This window comes from Salvelinus fontinalis, chromosome 29 (assembly GCF_029448725.1).
Source record: "Salvelinus fontinalis isolate EN_2023a chromosome 29, ASM2944872v1, whole genome shotgun sequence".
Lineage (NCBI taxonomy): Eukaryota > Metazoa > Chordata > Actinopteri > Salmoniformes > Salmonidae > Salvelinus > Salvelinus fontinalis.
Genome location: NC_074693.1, coordinates 25372295 through 25387066, shown reverse-complemented (window position 1 = coordinate 25387066; position 14772 = coordinate 25372295). Strand labels below are relative to the sequence as shown.

The window sequence follows — 14772 nt, the reverse complement described above, 5'->3', positions numbered from 1 at the left end:
CCTGATGGCCCGCCCCCAGGTGGTGAGGGTAGGCAACAACACATATGCCACGCAGATCCTCAACACTGGCCCCTCGGGTGCATGCTTAGTCCCCTTCTGTACTCCCTGTTCACCCATGACTGCGTGGCCAAGCATGACTCCAACACCATCATTAAGTTTGCTGATGACACAACAGTGGTAGGCATGATCACCGACAACGATGAGACGGCCTATAGGGAGGAGGTCAGAGAACTGGCAATGTGGTGCCAGGACAACAACGTCTACCTCAATGTGAGCAAGACAAAGGGGCTGATCGTGGACTACAGGAAAAAGACTGAACACGCCCCCATTCACATCGACGAGGCTGCAGTGAAGCGGGTCGAGAGTTTCAAGTTCCTTGGTGTCAACATCACCAGCAAACTGTCATGGTCCAAACACACCAAGACAGTCGTGCAGGGGGCACGACAAAACCTATTCCCCTTCAGGAGACTGAAAAGATTTGGCATGAGCCCCCAGATCCTCAAAAGGTTCTACAGCTGCACCATCGAGAGCTTCCTGGCCGGTTGAATCACCGCCTGGTATGGCAACTTCTCGGCATCTGACCGTAAGGGGCTTCAGGGGGTAGTGCGAACAGCCCAGTACATCACTGGGACCAAGCTCCCTGCCATCCAGGACCTCTGTATTAAGCGGTGACAGAGGAAGACCCAAAGAATTGTCAAAGACTCCAGTCACCCAAGTCAGACGGTTCTCTGCTACCGCACGGCAAGCGGTACCGGAGCGCCAAGTCTAGGTCCAAAAGGCTCCTACCCCCAAGCCATAAGACTGCTGAACAATTAATCAAATGGCCACCTGGACTATTTACACCCCCCCCCCCCCCCCCCCATTGTTTTACACTGCTGCTACTCGCTGTTTATTATCTATGCATAGTCACTTTACCCCTACCTACATCTAAAAATTACCCTAACTAAACTGTACTCTGGCACATTGACTCTGTAGCGGTACCCCCTGTATATATGCTCGTTATTTTGTGTTACTTTACATTTTTTGCTTGAGTTTATTTAAATATTTTCTTAACTCTAGTTATTGAACTGTGTTGTTGGTTAAGGGCTTGTTAGCAAGCATTTCACGGTAAAGTCTACAACTGTTGTATTTGGCGCATGTGACAAATAAAATTAGATTTAAACCTAACACCTTACGAGCCTAGTTCATTGACCAAGAGTCATAATACACCAATGGCATTCAGCACGGCATTAACAGTGTGAGCCTGTTTCTTCTCAAAGGTCTGTGGAAGTGTTTTAACCCTCGGTTCCCTGTGTTCCCTCCTCTCTCCCCCAGTACCTGAAGATGTTTACTGACTTCCTGTCGTTCATGGTTCTGTTCAACTTCATCATCCCCGTGTCCATGTACGTGACAGTAGAGATGCAGAAGTTCCTGGGCTCTTTCTTCATCTCCTGGGACAAGGACTTCTTTGACCCCGAGATCCAGGAAGGGGCTCTGGTCAACACATCCGACCTCAACGAGGAGCTGGGCCAGGTCAGGGGTTAAGCCTGTGTCGATAAGACCATAACCACTTCCCCGAAGGAGCGGTTTCTGGTCATGGTTACCCTAGTTTACATGCCAGACTCCCACTGAAGTCTTACATACATTTGGCCAGATATCCACCCTGCATGAATACTTTGAAAAGGCATCCTATGTGATGTACTTCTCAGTTACCCAGTCATGTTAGATCAGATTACCTCAAGGGGAAGAGGTACAAACAAGGCCGTAGGTGTTGATGGGCTACGTTTACACAGGCAGCACAATTCTGATCTTTTGCCCAATTATTGGCAAGAAAATATAATCAGATTGGTTAAAAGACCAATTAGTCGGGGGGGAGGGGATCTGGTCTTTTAACCAATCTGATTATATTTTCTTGACAATAATTTGGGCAAAAGATCAGAATTGTGCTGCCTGTGTAAACGCAGTTATAGAGGTCCAGGGCTTCTTTGCGCTTAGCCTCTGTATTTGGTGGCGTGAGATGACCCTAAACCCAAATTAACACCTCCAATTTCACAATATGAAATGGTCTAACTGTGCCTGATAGGACATGACTGACTGCCTTCCCGACGTCTTTTTACTGAAGCGCCAAACAGTGGCGTTGTAGATCAATCCCGGTCCGCTTGCCAGATGATTACTTCAATTAAAGGTGGTGATTCGTTAAACTAGATTTATGCGGTGTAACTCTGTTAGGGATTAATTACCCATTGTTATTGTTCGCAGCCATTAATTGTGGCAAGTGTTTTTTTTACAACCCTGGAAGAGTGTCATGCTTGATTCTCACTACAGGGCCTAACCCGAGCCGTACTGTGCTGGCTCAGATCTCTTCTATTCCAGCATGGTTCCAGCGATTATGGTAGATGCCTCTCCAGGCCAGCCCTGTATGTCATGGCTCGGCTCAGTAGTGTGAGACGGGTATTCTTCTGACCCTGCAGTTTCACCTTGTCTCCTCTAGGTGGAGTACGTGTTCACGGACAAGACGGGTACGCTGACCCAGAACAACATGGAGTTCATCGAGTGCTGCATCGACGGCTTCCAGTACAAGTACGCCGACTCAGGCACCGAGCTGGACGGCTTCTGTGTCACAGATGGACCTGTGAGCATACTGCAGCAGAAGGCTGGCAGGGTGGGTGACTGTCACGAACTGGTTGTCTGCACCCTCAGTTATTCCAGTCAGGCAGGCCAACATATATGGGTGTCAGATGTCCCAGTGTGCTGGTGGAACCACAGAGGTCACACCGTGTTGACATGATAACAAGCGCCACACGTGTGTATTCTGGCCTGACAACACCCAACCTGTGCCAAAACCAGTGTGATTTAATGGGTCCAGCAGTTTGTACTGTCTGCTACCTGTGTTATTGAATCCCATAGAGATGGATGTTAGCTGTTACTAGGCCATGTCAAAGTAAATACCAGTGGTGTATTCATTATTATATTAATTGAAAAACGTTTAAAACGTTTTGCAACGGCGAAAAGTTAAGGGAGGTCCATCCCCTGTTTCAGCCTGTTTGCAATTGGTTCTTAATGAACACACCCCTGGTAAATCGCACACTGTAAAATAAGTATGTCTGTGTGTTTTTCAGGAGAAGGAGGAGCTGTTCCTGCGGGCTCTGTGTCTGTGCCACACGGTGCAGGTGAAGGAGGCTACGGGTCAGGGGGATGGAGTAGCAGACGGTGTAGAGGACCAGGTGGACGGCGTCATGGGGCTGGATGGAGAGACGGTCCGCCCTGCGGACCTCAGGGGCTTCATTGCCTCCTCACCCGACGAGGTGGCACTGGTCAAGGGAGCCATGAAGTAAGAGGCAGGGCCTGAGCAATCAAATCAACTTTTATAAGGGGACTTGGTTTGTTGAATCAGAACGTTTCACTTTGTCGCCATCTACAGGTACGGTTTCAAATTCCTTGGTATGGAGAGCAAGAACATGAGAGTGATGAACAGAAACAACGATGTTGAAACGTCAGTCATCGTATAACAAGTTGTTAAATATATGATTTTTACTAGTCTTTTTTTGTCATATAGAATGTTCTCATTTGTTGACTTCACGTTGGCCTCTGAACTTGCAGGTACGAACTGCTTCACGTGTTGAACTTTGACCCGGTGCGAAGGCGTATGAGTGTGATAGTCCGAACCAAATCAGGTAAGGCTGCAATTACCTCCCACGTCGCTGCCTTGTCTCTGCCCTGTGTTGACTCCTGTCCCTAACCTGCCTGGCTGTGTTGGTTGCTCAGGGGACACCATGCTGTTCTGTAAGGGGGCCGACTCCTCCATCTTCCCCCGTGTCAGGCAGGAGGAGGTGGACAGGATACGCATGCACGTGGAACGCAACGCTACGGTGGGTCACAGCAACCCCATCTGTTTCACTAACTTGTGTTCAAACAGCCTGTGTATGTCCGCGCGCTTATGTCTCACAGTGCCCAGGGAGGCTGCCATTTTGTTTTGTGTTCATTTAAGGTTCTTGTTCAAGGTTCACGTTTATTTGCAATAGACACATTGGAAATGTAGTGTTCTCACATTCAGAAACCACATTATCAACGGCGAGTGTGTGTGTTAACGTACTATGTGTGTTTGTGCTACTTGTCAGGAGGGCTACCGGACGCTGTGTGTGGCCTACAAGCTGCTGAGCAGTGAGGAGTATGACCAGGCAGACACGGGGCTGAGGGAAGCCAAGCTGGCCCTGCAGGACCGAGAGGAGAAACTCATGGCTGTGTACAACCAGGTGGAGACTGGGATGAGCCTGATCGGAGCTACCGCCGTGGAGGACAGGTGGGCGGACACGGTCACCCTATTACCCATATAGTGCACTAACCCCAAGGGCTCTGGTCTAAAGTAGTGGACCAAATAGGAGGCCAATTGGGGGCACAGCCTAAAAAAGTGAAGCCATAATGTGTTGAGGTAAAACCCTGCGTGTGCGGTGAGAGTTGTATATATTTTTTCTACAATATGAGCTGTCATACAGGCGCACGCGCCCACCCGACTGTCACGCGCCCACCCGACTGTCACGCGCCCACCCGACTGTCACGCGCCCACCCGACTGTCTTTTGTTTTTTTTAACCTTTATTTAACTAGGCAAGTCAGTTAAGAACAAAATCTTATTTTCAATGACGGCCTAGGAACAGTGGGGTAACTGCCTTGTTCAGGGGCAGAACAACAGATTTGTACCTTGTCAGCTCTGGGATTTGAACTTGCAACCTTTCGGTTTCTAGTCCAACGCTCTAACCACTAGGCTACGCGCCCACCCGACTCTGTCATGGAGCGCATGACACTGAAACAAATGATTGGTTGAAGAAAGACTCTTTATTGTATCTCTTCAATGTAAAGTCAAGAGTCCTGAAACCAAAGAGAATGTAGGATTGAGTAGCGCATTCCGTTTGCCAGCAGTACTTTGACATAAGTTGAGTGTTTTGTTGCGCACGCCAGTTACTAAAACAATTTTACTTGTTACCAACGTTTCTACCGTGTATGAAGCTGCCCATTTAAAAGTACATGCTCTAGCAATGTGAAATATATTATTAGACTAACGATCAAAGTATTGATGGAGTATAATCATATCATGTAACCTACCTCTGTTTGTCTGAAGTGTTTCCTTGTTGAAGTGCCGGTGTGCATTACGCATGAGGCAAATTAGTCTACATGTCATCGAGGAACAATTTATTGGTTGACGGGAATAACCAAATTGATCACCAAAATAACCAAAATAATCGCAGGGGTGAATTATTTCATGAATGTCTATTGTGGCTTAAAGTAGAAGTTATGGCACAAGTTATTGAAGTGTGTGTTTATTTAAAATTGTTGTTTAGGATAAACACTACTGTTCAAAAGTTTGGGGTTACTTAGAAATGTCCTTGTTTTTGAAAGAACATTTTTTTTTTTTGGTTGACCATTTTAAAATAACATCAAATTGATACGAAATAAAGTGTAGACATTGTTAATGTTGTAAATGACTATTGTAGCTTGAAACGGCGGATTTTTTAATGGAATATTTACTTAGGCGTACAGAGGCCCATTATCAGCAACCATCACCCCTGTGTTTCAATGCCACGTTGTGTTAGCTAATCCAAGTTTATCATTTTAAAAGGATAATTGATCATTAGAAAACCCTTTTGAAATTATGTTAGCACAGCTGAAAACTGTTGTTGTGATTAAAGAAGCAATAAAACTGGCCTTCTTTAGACTAGTTGAGTATCTGGAGCATCAGCATTTGTTGGTTTTATTTATTCAAGTCTTTATCAACATCCTGTTTTCTGTACAAAGTTTATTGGCCAATTAGTCCTGTGCCTGTTAATATTGTAAATGAAAGCCTCTGAGAGGTGAGCACCAGAACTTCCTGTCTGTCTCCTCACTGTCTGATCCACAGCTTCAGTTACTGCTTCACCGACTGTCACACTGTTTGTCTTACTTCCTCATCCCTCTCGTCCTAACACTCATTCTCTCTGATACACACCCCTTATCATCCATCACTCCCCCCTTTCTCCTCCTCCCTCTGTCGCCAGGTTGCAGGAGGAGGCAGCCGAGACCATGGAGGCCCTGCAGGGAGCCGGCATGAAGGTGTGGGTGCTGACAGGGGACAAGATGGAGACGGCCAAGTCCACGTGCTACGCCTGCCGGCTGTTCCAGAGGAGCACAGAGCTGCTGGAGCTGACGGTGCGAACCCTGGTGGATCTGGGGAGGAAGAGAGAGGAGCGCCTCCACGAGCTGCTGCTGGACTACCACAAGAGGGCAGTACAGGACGCCCCACCGATCAAGGCTGGGGTCACCAGGTCAGTACTGAGTACAGGGGTTGGAGGTTGAAAGGAGTTTGTTGCCACTCTTGCTAGTTGTCAATTGATAACAATTGGTAGTAAAATATGTTTTGAATGCGAAGGTCTTGAATTATAAGACCTGCTCCTCTCCCAAAATTCTAATTGATGACGCGAACACAGTTGCGTTCCTGGACTGGATTTGCGGTCTGGTTTTGCTCTAGTTCGCGTTCTTGGGTCAAATCTAAACCCATCTCTGCATTCTCTGTCCCTCCCAGGAGCTGGTCTTCAGCCAACCAGGACTACGGCTTCATCATAGACGGAGCCACTCTGTCCTTGGTGCTTAACTCCTCTCCTGACTCCAACTCCAGCTGCTACAAGAGTCTCTTCCTCCAGATCTGTCAGAACTGTACCACTGTCCTGTGCTGCCGCATGGCTCCCCTACAGAAGGCCCAGGTGAGTGACGTCCTAGGCGCTTGCTGTTAGATCAAGTAGATTAACTGCATATGGCTACGGTAGTTAAAGGCTAACCAGTGTGACAGTTAAGGTCTCGCGCAAAGGTTATCACGTCCTCAAAAACCACTCTGTAATTTAACACATTACACCTGGTAATAATATGACAAATGTCTGCATCTGTGATCTGTGCATTTAGTTTTGAATGCAGAACCGAGTGGGATTTAATTCAAACTCTCTCATTCCTTTTCCGCTCTCTCTCCTATAGATAGTAAAGATGGTGAAGAACTCTAAAGGCCGCCCCATCACCCTCTCCATCGGAGATGGAGCCAACGATGTCAGTATGATCCTGGAGGCACACGTTGGCATCGGTAAGACTCGGGACATCGGTAGACCACCAAAGGCATTAGGCAGTGCCTTTTCTATGTGACATCACATATTACATTGTAATATTTTCCCTCGTCCTCCCTGTCTCAGGTATAAAGGGTAGAGAGGGTCGCCAGGCAGTGAGGAACAGTGACTATGCCATCCCTAAGCTCAAGCACCTGAAGAAACTGCTACTGGGACACGGGCACCTCTACTACGTCCGTATTGCCCACCTGGTGCAATACTTCTTCTACAAGGTAGGGGGCAGCACAGATATTTGAGCTCCATAACAGTACTGTGCTTATGGTTACTGAGGATCATGATGAGGTCATGGTTTGGAGCTGTAACACGGAAGCCTATGTTGCTGCCAACCAAAGAGCAGTAGATATGCGGGTTATGTGGGAGTGAGGTGTACAATACATTTAAACTCAAGTTTTTCACAATTCCTGACATTTAATCCTAGTATAAATTCCCTGTCTTAGGTCACGTAGGATCACCACTTTATTTAAAGAATTTGAAATGTCAGAATAATAGTAGAGAGAATGATTTATTTCAGCTTTTATTTCTTTCATCACATTCCCAGTGGGTCAGAAGTTTACATACACTCAATTAGTATTTGGTAGCATTGCCTTTAAATTGTGTAACTAAGGTCAAACATTTCGGGTAGCCTTCCACAAGCTTCCCACAATAAGGTGGGTGACTTTTGGCCCATTCCTCCTGACAGAGCTGGTGTAACGGAGTCATGTTTGTAGGCCTCCTTGCTCGCACGCACTTTTTCAGTTCTGCCCTCACATTTTCTATAGAATTGAGGTCAGGGCTTTGTGATGGCCACTCCAATACCTTGACTTTGTTGTCCTTAAGCCATTTTGCCACAACTTTGGAAGTATGCTTGGGGTCAATGCCCATTTGGAAGACCCATTTGCGGCCAAGCTTTAACTTCCTGACTGATTGTTTGGAGATGTTGCTTCAATATATCCACATAATTTTCCTTTCTCATGATGCCATCTATTTTGTGAAGTGCACCAGCCCCTCCTGCAGCAAAGCACCCCCACAACATGATGCTGCCACCCCCGTGCTTCACGGTTGGAATGGTTATTTGGCTTGCAAGCCTCCCCCTTTTTCCTCCAAACATAACTATGGTCATTATGGCCAAACAGTTCTATTTTTGTTTCATCAGACAAGAGGACATTTCTACAAAAAGTACAATCTTTGTCCCCGTGTGCAGTTGCAAACCATAGTCAATCTTTTTTATGGCGATTTTGGAGCAGTGGCTTCTTCCTTGCTGAGCGGCCTTTCAGGTTATGTCAATATAGGACTCGTTTTACTGTGGGTATAGATACTTTTGTACCTGTTTCCTCCAGCACCTTCAAGGTCCTTTGCTGTTGTTCTGGTATTGATTTGCACTTTTCTCACAAAAGTACGTTCATCTCTAGGAGACAGAGCGCGTCTCCTTCCTGAGCGGTATGACGGCTGCGTGGTCCCATGGTGTTTATACTTGCGTACTATTGTTTGCACAGATGTACGTGGTACCTTCAGGCGTTTGGAAATTGCTCCCAAGGATGAACCTGACTTGTGGAGGGCTACAATGTTTTTTCTGAGGTCTTGGCTGATTTCTTTTTTTCCCTATGATGTCAAGCAAAGAGGCACTGAGTTTGAAGGTAGGCCTTGAAATACATCTACAGGTACACCTCCAATTGACTCAAATTATGTCAATTTGCCTATTAGAAGCTTCTAAAGCCATGACATCATTTTCTGGAATTTTCCAAGCTTTTTAAAGGCAGAGTCAACTTGGTGTATGTAAACTTCTGACCCACTAGAAATGTGATACAGTGAATTATAAGTTAAATAATGTCTGTAAACAATCTTTGGAAAAATTACTTGTGTTATGCACAAAGTAAATGTCATAACTGACTTGCCAAAACTATAGTTTAACAACAAATTTGTGGAGTGGTTGAAAAACAAGTTTTAATGACTCCAACCTAAGTGTATGTACATTTCCGACCACAACTGTACACAGCCAATTCTTCTGATGTCGATAAAGGACCGTGATTAAGCTCATATGATTTATCTGACACCCGAACACCAAAGCTCTTCACCAAAGGACATATCTGTCAGTGGAGGCTGCTGAGGGGAGGACGGCTCATAAAAATGACCAGAATGGAGTCAAGGGAATGGAGTCAAACATATGGTTTTCATGTGTTTGATATCATTCCATCCGCTCCGTTACACTCCATTCCAGCCACTTATGAGCCGTCCTCCCCTCAGCAGCCTCCATTGATGTCCAATTCCTAACCTCGGGCTCTTTTTCCCACACTCTTGTTTACAGAACCTCTGCTTCATCTTACCTCAGTTCCTGTACCAGTTTTTCTGTGGATACTCCCAGCAAGTGAGTAGTGGTCTGGGCCCTGCTGGGGCTCCCCTCTCTGAAGTTCAAAGATGCTCTAAACATGAAAAGGCAGAGTATTCCATTGAACCGCAGCACCTTCCCCAGTCTACGCCCATACTCTGACCCCCCTCTCTCCTCGATCTCCTGGAGTGGCTGCAGTATGATATATATGTATATATGACATATAGTACATATAAAATTGTATTGGGCACATACACATATTTAGCAGATGTTATTGTGGGTGTAGCGAAATGCTAGTGTCCCTAGCTCCAACAGTGCAGTAGTATTTAACAATACACAATAATACACACACATCTAAAAGTAAAAGAATGGAATTAAGAAATGTTTAAATATTAGGACACGCATTGACTAAATTAGTATATACATATGAAATTCACATTATTTATATACAGTGTGACTAGTACATCCCCTTGGATACACCAAGTAATTCTTCGCCGTATTAGCCAATGTGCCAAATGATTAATTCATTTGGCACATGTTTAACTCTAGCAGGAGGTGATCCACATTTTCACATCTGAGTATACACAGCTTACTTCTGATATGTACTATAGTCTCTCACTAGCTCAGTGAAAAATATGCCCCTCATCTCAGTCCTGCTCTCTCAGGTCCGTCTGTGTGTATATATATCAAAGGATGGGTTGTTGCATGTGGCCACACGGCAACGGGCTCAAGGCTATAGAGCCCTCTTGCTGTGTAGCTAGTGTGTGTGTGTGCGCCCTCCTCTCCGTGTAATTAACCCCTTGGTTCCCAATCCCTCCACTCCCTTCCCCCTACCTCCCGTCCTCCCCAGCCCCTCTACGACGCAGCCTATCTGACGATGTACAACATCTGTTTCACCTCAATGCCTATCCTGGCCAACAGCCTCTTGGAGCAGCACATCTGTATGGAGGTCCTGATGGACAATGCCGCCCTCTACAGGTAGGACCGGGAACTAAACTATTCATTCTGCACCCATGCAGAGAATGCACAGTCATTCTAGTGTGGTTAGGACTAGCCAGGCAAGTGGTTTCAAAATCTTTGTATTCTTACGGTCTCCCCATCCTTCCTTCCTGCCCTCTTTTCTCCCTCTCTCCTTAGGGACGTAGCAAAGAATGCCATGTTGCGTTGGGGCCCCTTCCTGTACTGGACACTACTGGGGGTCTACCAGGGCCTCTTATTCTTCTTCGGGGTCCGCTTTCTCTTTAGTAACCCCGCTCTGCAGGATAATGGCCAGGTGTTTGGGAATTGGTCGTACGGAACGATTGTTTTTACTGTCCTCGTTTTCACCGTGACGCTGAAGGTAAAAGCACGTTATAACTCAATTGTGTTATTTGGAGTACATTTTTAGACCGATGATAACACTTGTCTTTTCTTTGTGGTTCTAGCTGGCTATGGATACTCGCCATTGGACGTGGATCAATCACTTTGTCATCTGGGGCTCGCTGGCCTTCTACATGTTCTTCAGCTTCTTCTGGGGTGGGATCATATGGTGAGTACTGGATCATCTGGTGCATACTTCAATTAAGGCTGACCCCATTTAGTCGACTGGTCGATAGGCTGTTGGTCATCCGAGATTTCTTTAGTCGAGCAGTAGCAAAAAATAATAATGATAATCATGGTGTACAAGACAACGGTCTGATTCGCGTCTAGTGGACTGATCCATTGCGGGGATGGCACAGTCCATCGTTCTAAGACATTCTACTGAAACTTGTTTTGCTGTTACTTTGTTCAGAGTTTCTAACCAATTTAATGATGTGATTATGATATGTTGTAGGTCAGGCCCTGTTGGTCATGTGCATGTGGTGCATACATGTGATGTAATGAGAGCAAGGTTTGAGGCCAAGGGAATAGGGAATGTTTTTCCTAAACAATTTAAGGATTTCGATAACATAACTTTTCAGTCAGAAATGGCTGTAGTTGTTGCAGCTTCAGCAACACGGACAGCACCATAAACACCGTTGATGGTCTGTGGTGGTCGCTGCAGCAGGGAGGAGAGCGATACAACGGGTGCTAGTCACAGTCACTCGCTGTCTTTTTTTTTGGTGACAGCGCATCGAGTCTGAGCCAGGCACAGCACAATCAAATCAATTGCGGTGGGACTCCCTCTAGTCGTTTGTCTTAATTATTTCATCAGTGCTCTTAAAGCTTCAGACAAGCTCAGTGCATATAGTTGATTTGATTAAAACACATAGGGATGTGTCTATATATGGAAAAATACACGTTTTTAAAATTGAGACCAATCGATTGGTCGAAGGAACAGATGGCTCTTGGTCGGCCAATTTTTTTTTAATAGTTTGTGATGGGCTGGAGCAAATGCCAGCACACCATGTAGCACCATGTGACTGATGAATTTGGACTGACCTATGTGAATTAGAGGTCGACTGATTATGATTTTTCAACGCCGATAATGATTATTGGAGGACCAATAATAGCCGATACCGATTAATCTGCCGATTTTATTATTATTTTTAAATTTATTTGTAATAATGACAATTACAACAATACTGAATTAACACTTTTATTTTAACTTAATATAATGCATCGATCAAATCAAGTTCGCCTCAAATAAATAATGAAACGTGTTCAATTTGGTTTAAATAATGCAAAAACAAAGTGTTGGAGAAGAAAGTAAAAGTGCAATATGTGCCATGTAAGAAAGCTAACGTTTAAGTTTCTTGCTCAGAACATTAGAACATACGAAAGCTGGTGGTTCCTTTTGACATGAGTCTTCAATATTCCCAGGTTATTATAGGAATTATAGGACTATTTCTCTCTCTACCATTTGTATTTCATATACCTTTGACTATATACCTCCGGTATGTTCTTGTAGGCACTTTAGTATTGCCAGTGTAACAGAATAGCTTCCATCCCTCTCCTCGCCCCTACCTGGGCTCGAACCAGGAACACATCGACAACAGCCACCCTCGAAGCATCGTTACCCATTGCTCCACAAAAGCTGCGGCCCTTGCAGAGCAAGGGGATCAACTACTCCAAGTCTCAGAGCGAGTGACGTTTGAAACGCTATTAGCGCGCACCCCGCTAACTAGCTAGCCATTTCACATCGGTTACACCAGCCTAATCTCGGGAGTTGATAGGCTTGAAGTCATAAACAGCACAATGCAGAGCAGCTGGCAAACGCACGAAAGTGCTGTTTGAATGAATGCTTACGAGCATGCTGCTGCCTACCACCGCTCAGTCAGACTGCTCTATCAAATCATAGACCTAATTATAACATAATAACACACAGAAATACGAGCCTTAGGTCATTAATATGGTCAAATCCGGAAACTATCATTTTGAAAATAAAATGTTTATTCTTTCAGTGAAATACGGACCCGTTCTGTATTTTATCTAACGGATGGTATCCATAAGTCTAAATATTCCTGTTACATTGCACAAACTTCAATGTTATGTCATAATTACGTACAATTCTGGCAAATTAGTTCACAATCAGCCAGGCGGCCCAAACTGCTGCATATACCCTGATTCTGTTACACAGAACGCAAGAGAAGTGACACAATTTCCCTAGTTAAAAGACATTAGCAGGCAATATTAACTAAATATGCAGGTTTAAAAATATACAGTGGGGAGAACAAGTACTTGATACACTGCCGATTTTGCAGGTTTTCCTACTTACAATGTAGAGGTCTGTAATTTTTATCATAGGTACGCTTCAACTGTGAGAGACGGAATCTAAAACAAAAATCCAGAAAATCACATTGTATGATTTTTAAGTAATTCATTTGCATTTTATTGCATGACATAAGTATTTGATACATCAGAAAAGCATAAGATATATATATATATATATACACTGCTCAAAAAAATAAAGTGAACACTTAAACAACACAATGTAACTCCAAGTCAATCACACTTCTGTGAAATCAAACTGTCCACTTAGGAAGCAACACTGATTGACAATAAATTTCACATGCTGTTGTGCAAATGGAATAGACAAAAGGTGGAAATAATAGGCAATTAGCAAGACACCCCCCAAAACAGGAGTGATTCTGCAGGTGGTGACCACAGACCACTTCTCAGTTCCTATGCTTCCTGGCTGATGTTTTGGTCACTTTTGAATGCTGGCGGTGCTCTCACTCTAGTGGTAGCATGAGACGGAGTCTACAACCCACACAAGTGGCTCAGGTAGTGCAGTTCATCCAGGATGGCACATCAATGCGAACTGTGGCAAAAAGGTTTGCTGTGTCTGTCAGCGTAGTGTCCAGAGCATGCAGGCGCTTACCAGGAGACAGGCCAGTACATCAGGAGACGTGGAGGAGACCGTAGGAGGGCAACAACCCAGCAGCAGGACCGCTACCTCCGCCTTAGTGCAAGGAGGTGCACTGCCAGAGCCCTGCAAAATGACCTCCAGCAGGCCACAAATGTGCATGTGTCAGCATATGGTCTCACAAGGGGTCTGAGGATCTCATCTCGGTACCTAATGGCAGTCAGGCTACCTCTGGCGAGCACATGGAGGGCTGTGCGGCCCCACAAAGAAATGCCACCCCACACCATGACTGACCCATCGCCAAACCGGTCATGCTGGAGGATGTTGCAGGCAGCAGAACGTTCTCCACGGCGTTTCCAGACTCTGTCACGTCTGTCACATGTGCTCATGTGCTCAGGGTGAACCTGCTTTCATCTGTGAAGAGCACAGGGCGCCAGTGGCGAATTTGCCAATCTTGGTGTTCTCTGGCAAATGCCAAACGTCCTGCACGGTGTTGGGCTGTAAGCACAACCCCCACCTGTAGACGTCGGGCCCTCATACCACCCTCATGGAGTCTGTTTCTGACCGTTTGAGCAGACACATGCACATTTGTGGCCTGCTGGAGGTCATTTTGCAGGGCTCTGGCAGTGCACCTCCTTGCACTAAGGCGGAGGTACCGGTCCTGCTGCTGGGTTGTTGCCCTCCTACGGTCTCCTCCACGTCTCCTGATGTACTGGCCTGTCTCCTGGTAGCGCCTGCATGCTCTGGACACTACGCTGACAGACACAGCAAACCTTTTTGCCACAGTTCGCATTGATGTGCCATCCTGGATGAACTGCACTACCTGAGCCACTTGTGTGGGTTGTGGACTCCGTCTCATGCTACCACTAGAGTGAGAGCACCGCCAGCATTCAAAAGTGACCAAAACATCAGCCAGGAAGCATAGGAACTGAGAAGTGGTCTGTGGTCACCACCTGCAGAATCACTCCTGTTTTGGGGGGTGTCTTGCTAATTGCCTATAATTTCCACCTTTTGTCTATTCCATTTGCACAACAGCATGTGAAATTTATTGTCAATCAGTGTTGCTTCCTAAGTGGACAGTTTGATT

At 45.6% G+C, this 14772-nt stretch overlaps 1 protein-coding gene across 7 annotated transcripts in view; it reads left to right on the top strand.

Annotated features, from left to right (window-relative positions):
- Positions 1-14772, top strand: part of LOC129827689 (phospholipid-transporting ATPase IG-like) — a 76846-nt gene that overhangs the window by 48130 nt on the left and 13944 nt on the right. For all 7 annotated transcript variants that reach the window (XM_055888761.1, XM_055888760.1, XM_055888755.1 and 4 more), the window contains exons 12-26: positions 1315-1512; positions 2471-2641; positions 3099-3310; positions 3401-3472; positions 3580-3653; positions 3745-3848; positions 4098-4279; positions 6007-6273; positions 6531-6708; positions 6974-7076; positions 7183-7328; positions 9398-9457; positions 10269-10396; positions 10556-10757; positions 10843-10946. In XM_055888761.1, the coding sequence (XP_055744736.1) occupies positions 1315-1512; positions 2471-2641; positions 3099-3310; positions 3401-3472; positions 3580-3653; positions 3745-3848; positions 4098-4279; positions 6007-6273; positions 6531-6708; positions 6974-7076; positions 7183-7328; positions 9398-9457; positions 10269-10396; positions 10556-10757; positions 10843-10946 (2201 nt within the window). The remainder of the gene's footprint in view (positions 1-1314; positions 1513-2470; positions 2642-3098; positions 3311-3400; positions 3473-3579; positions 3654-3744; positions 3849-4097; positions 4280-6006; positions 6274-6530; positions 6709-6973; positions 7077-7182; positions 7329-9397; positions 9458-10268; positions 10397-10555; positions 10758-10842; positions 10947-14772) is intronic.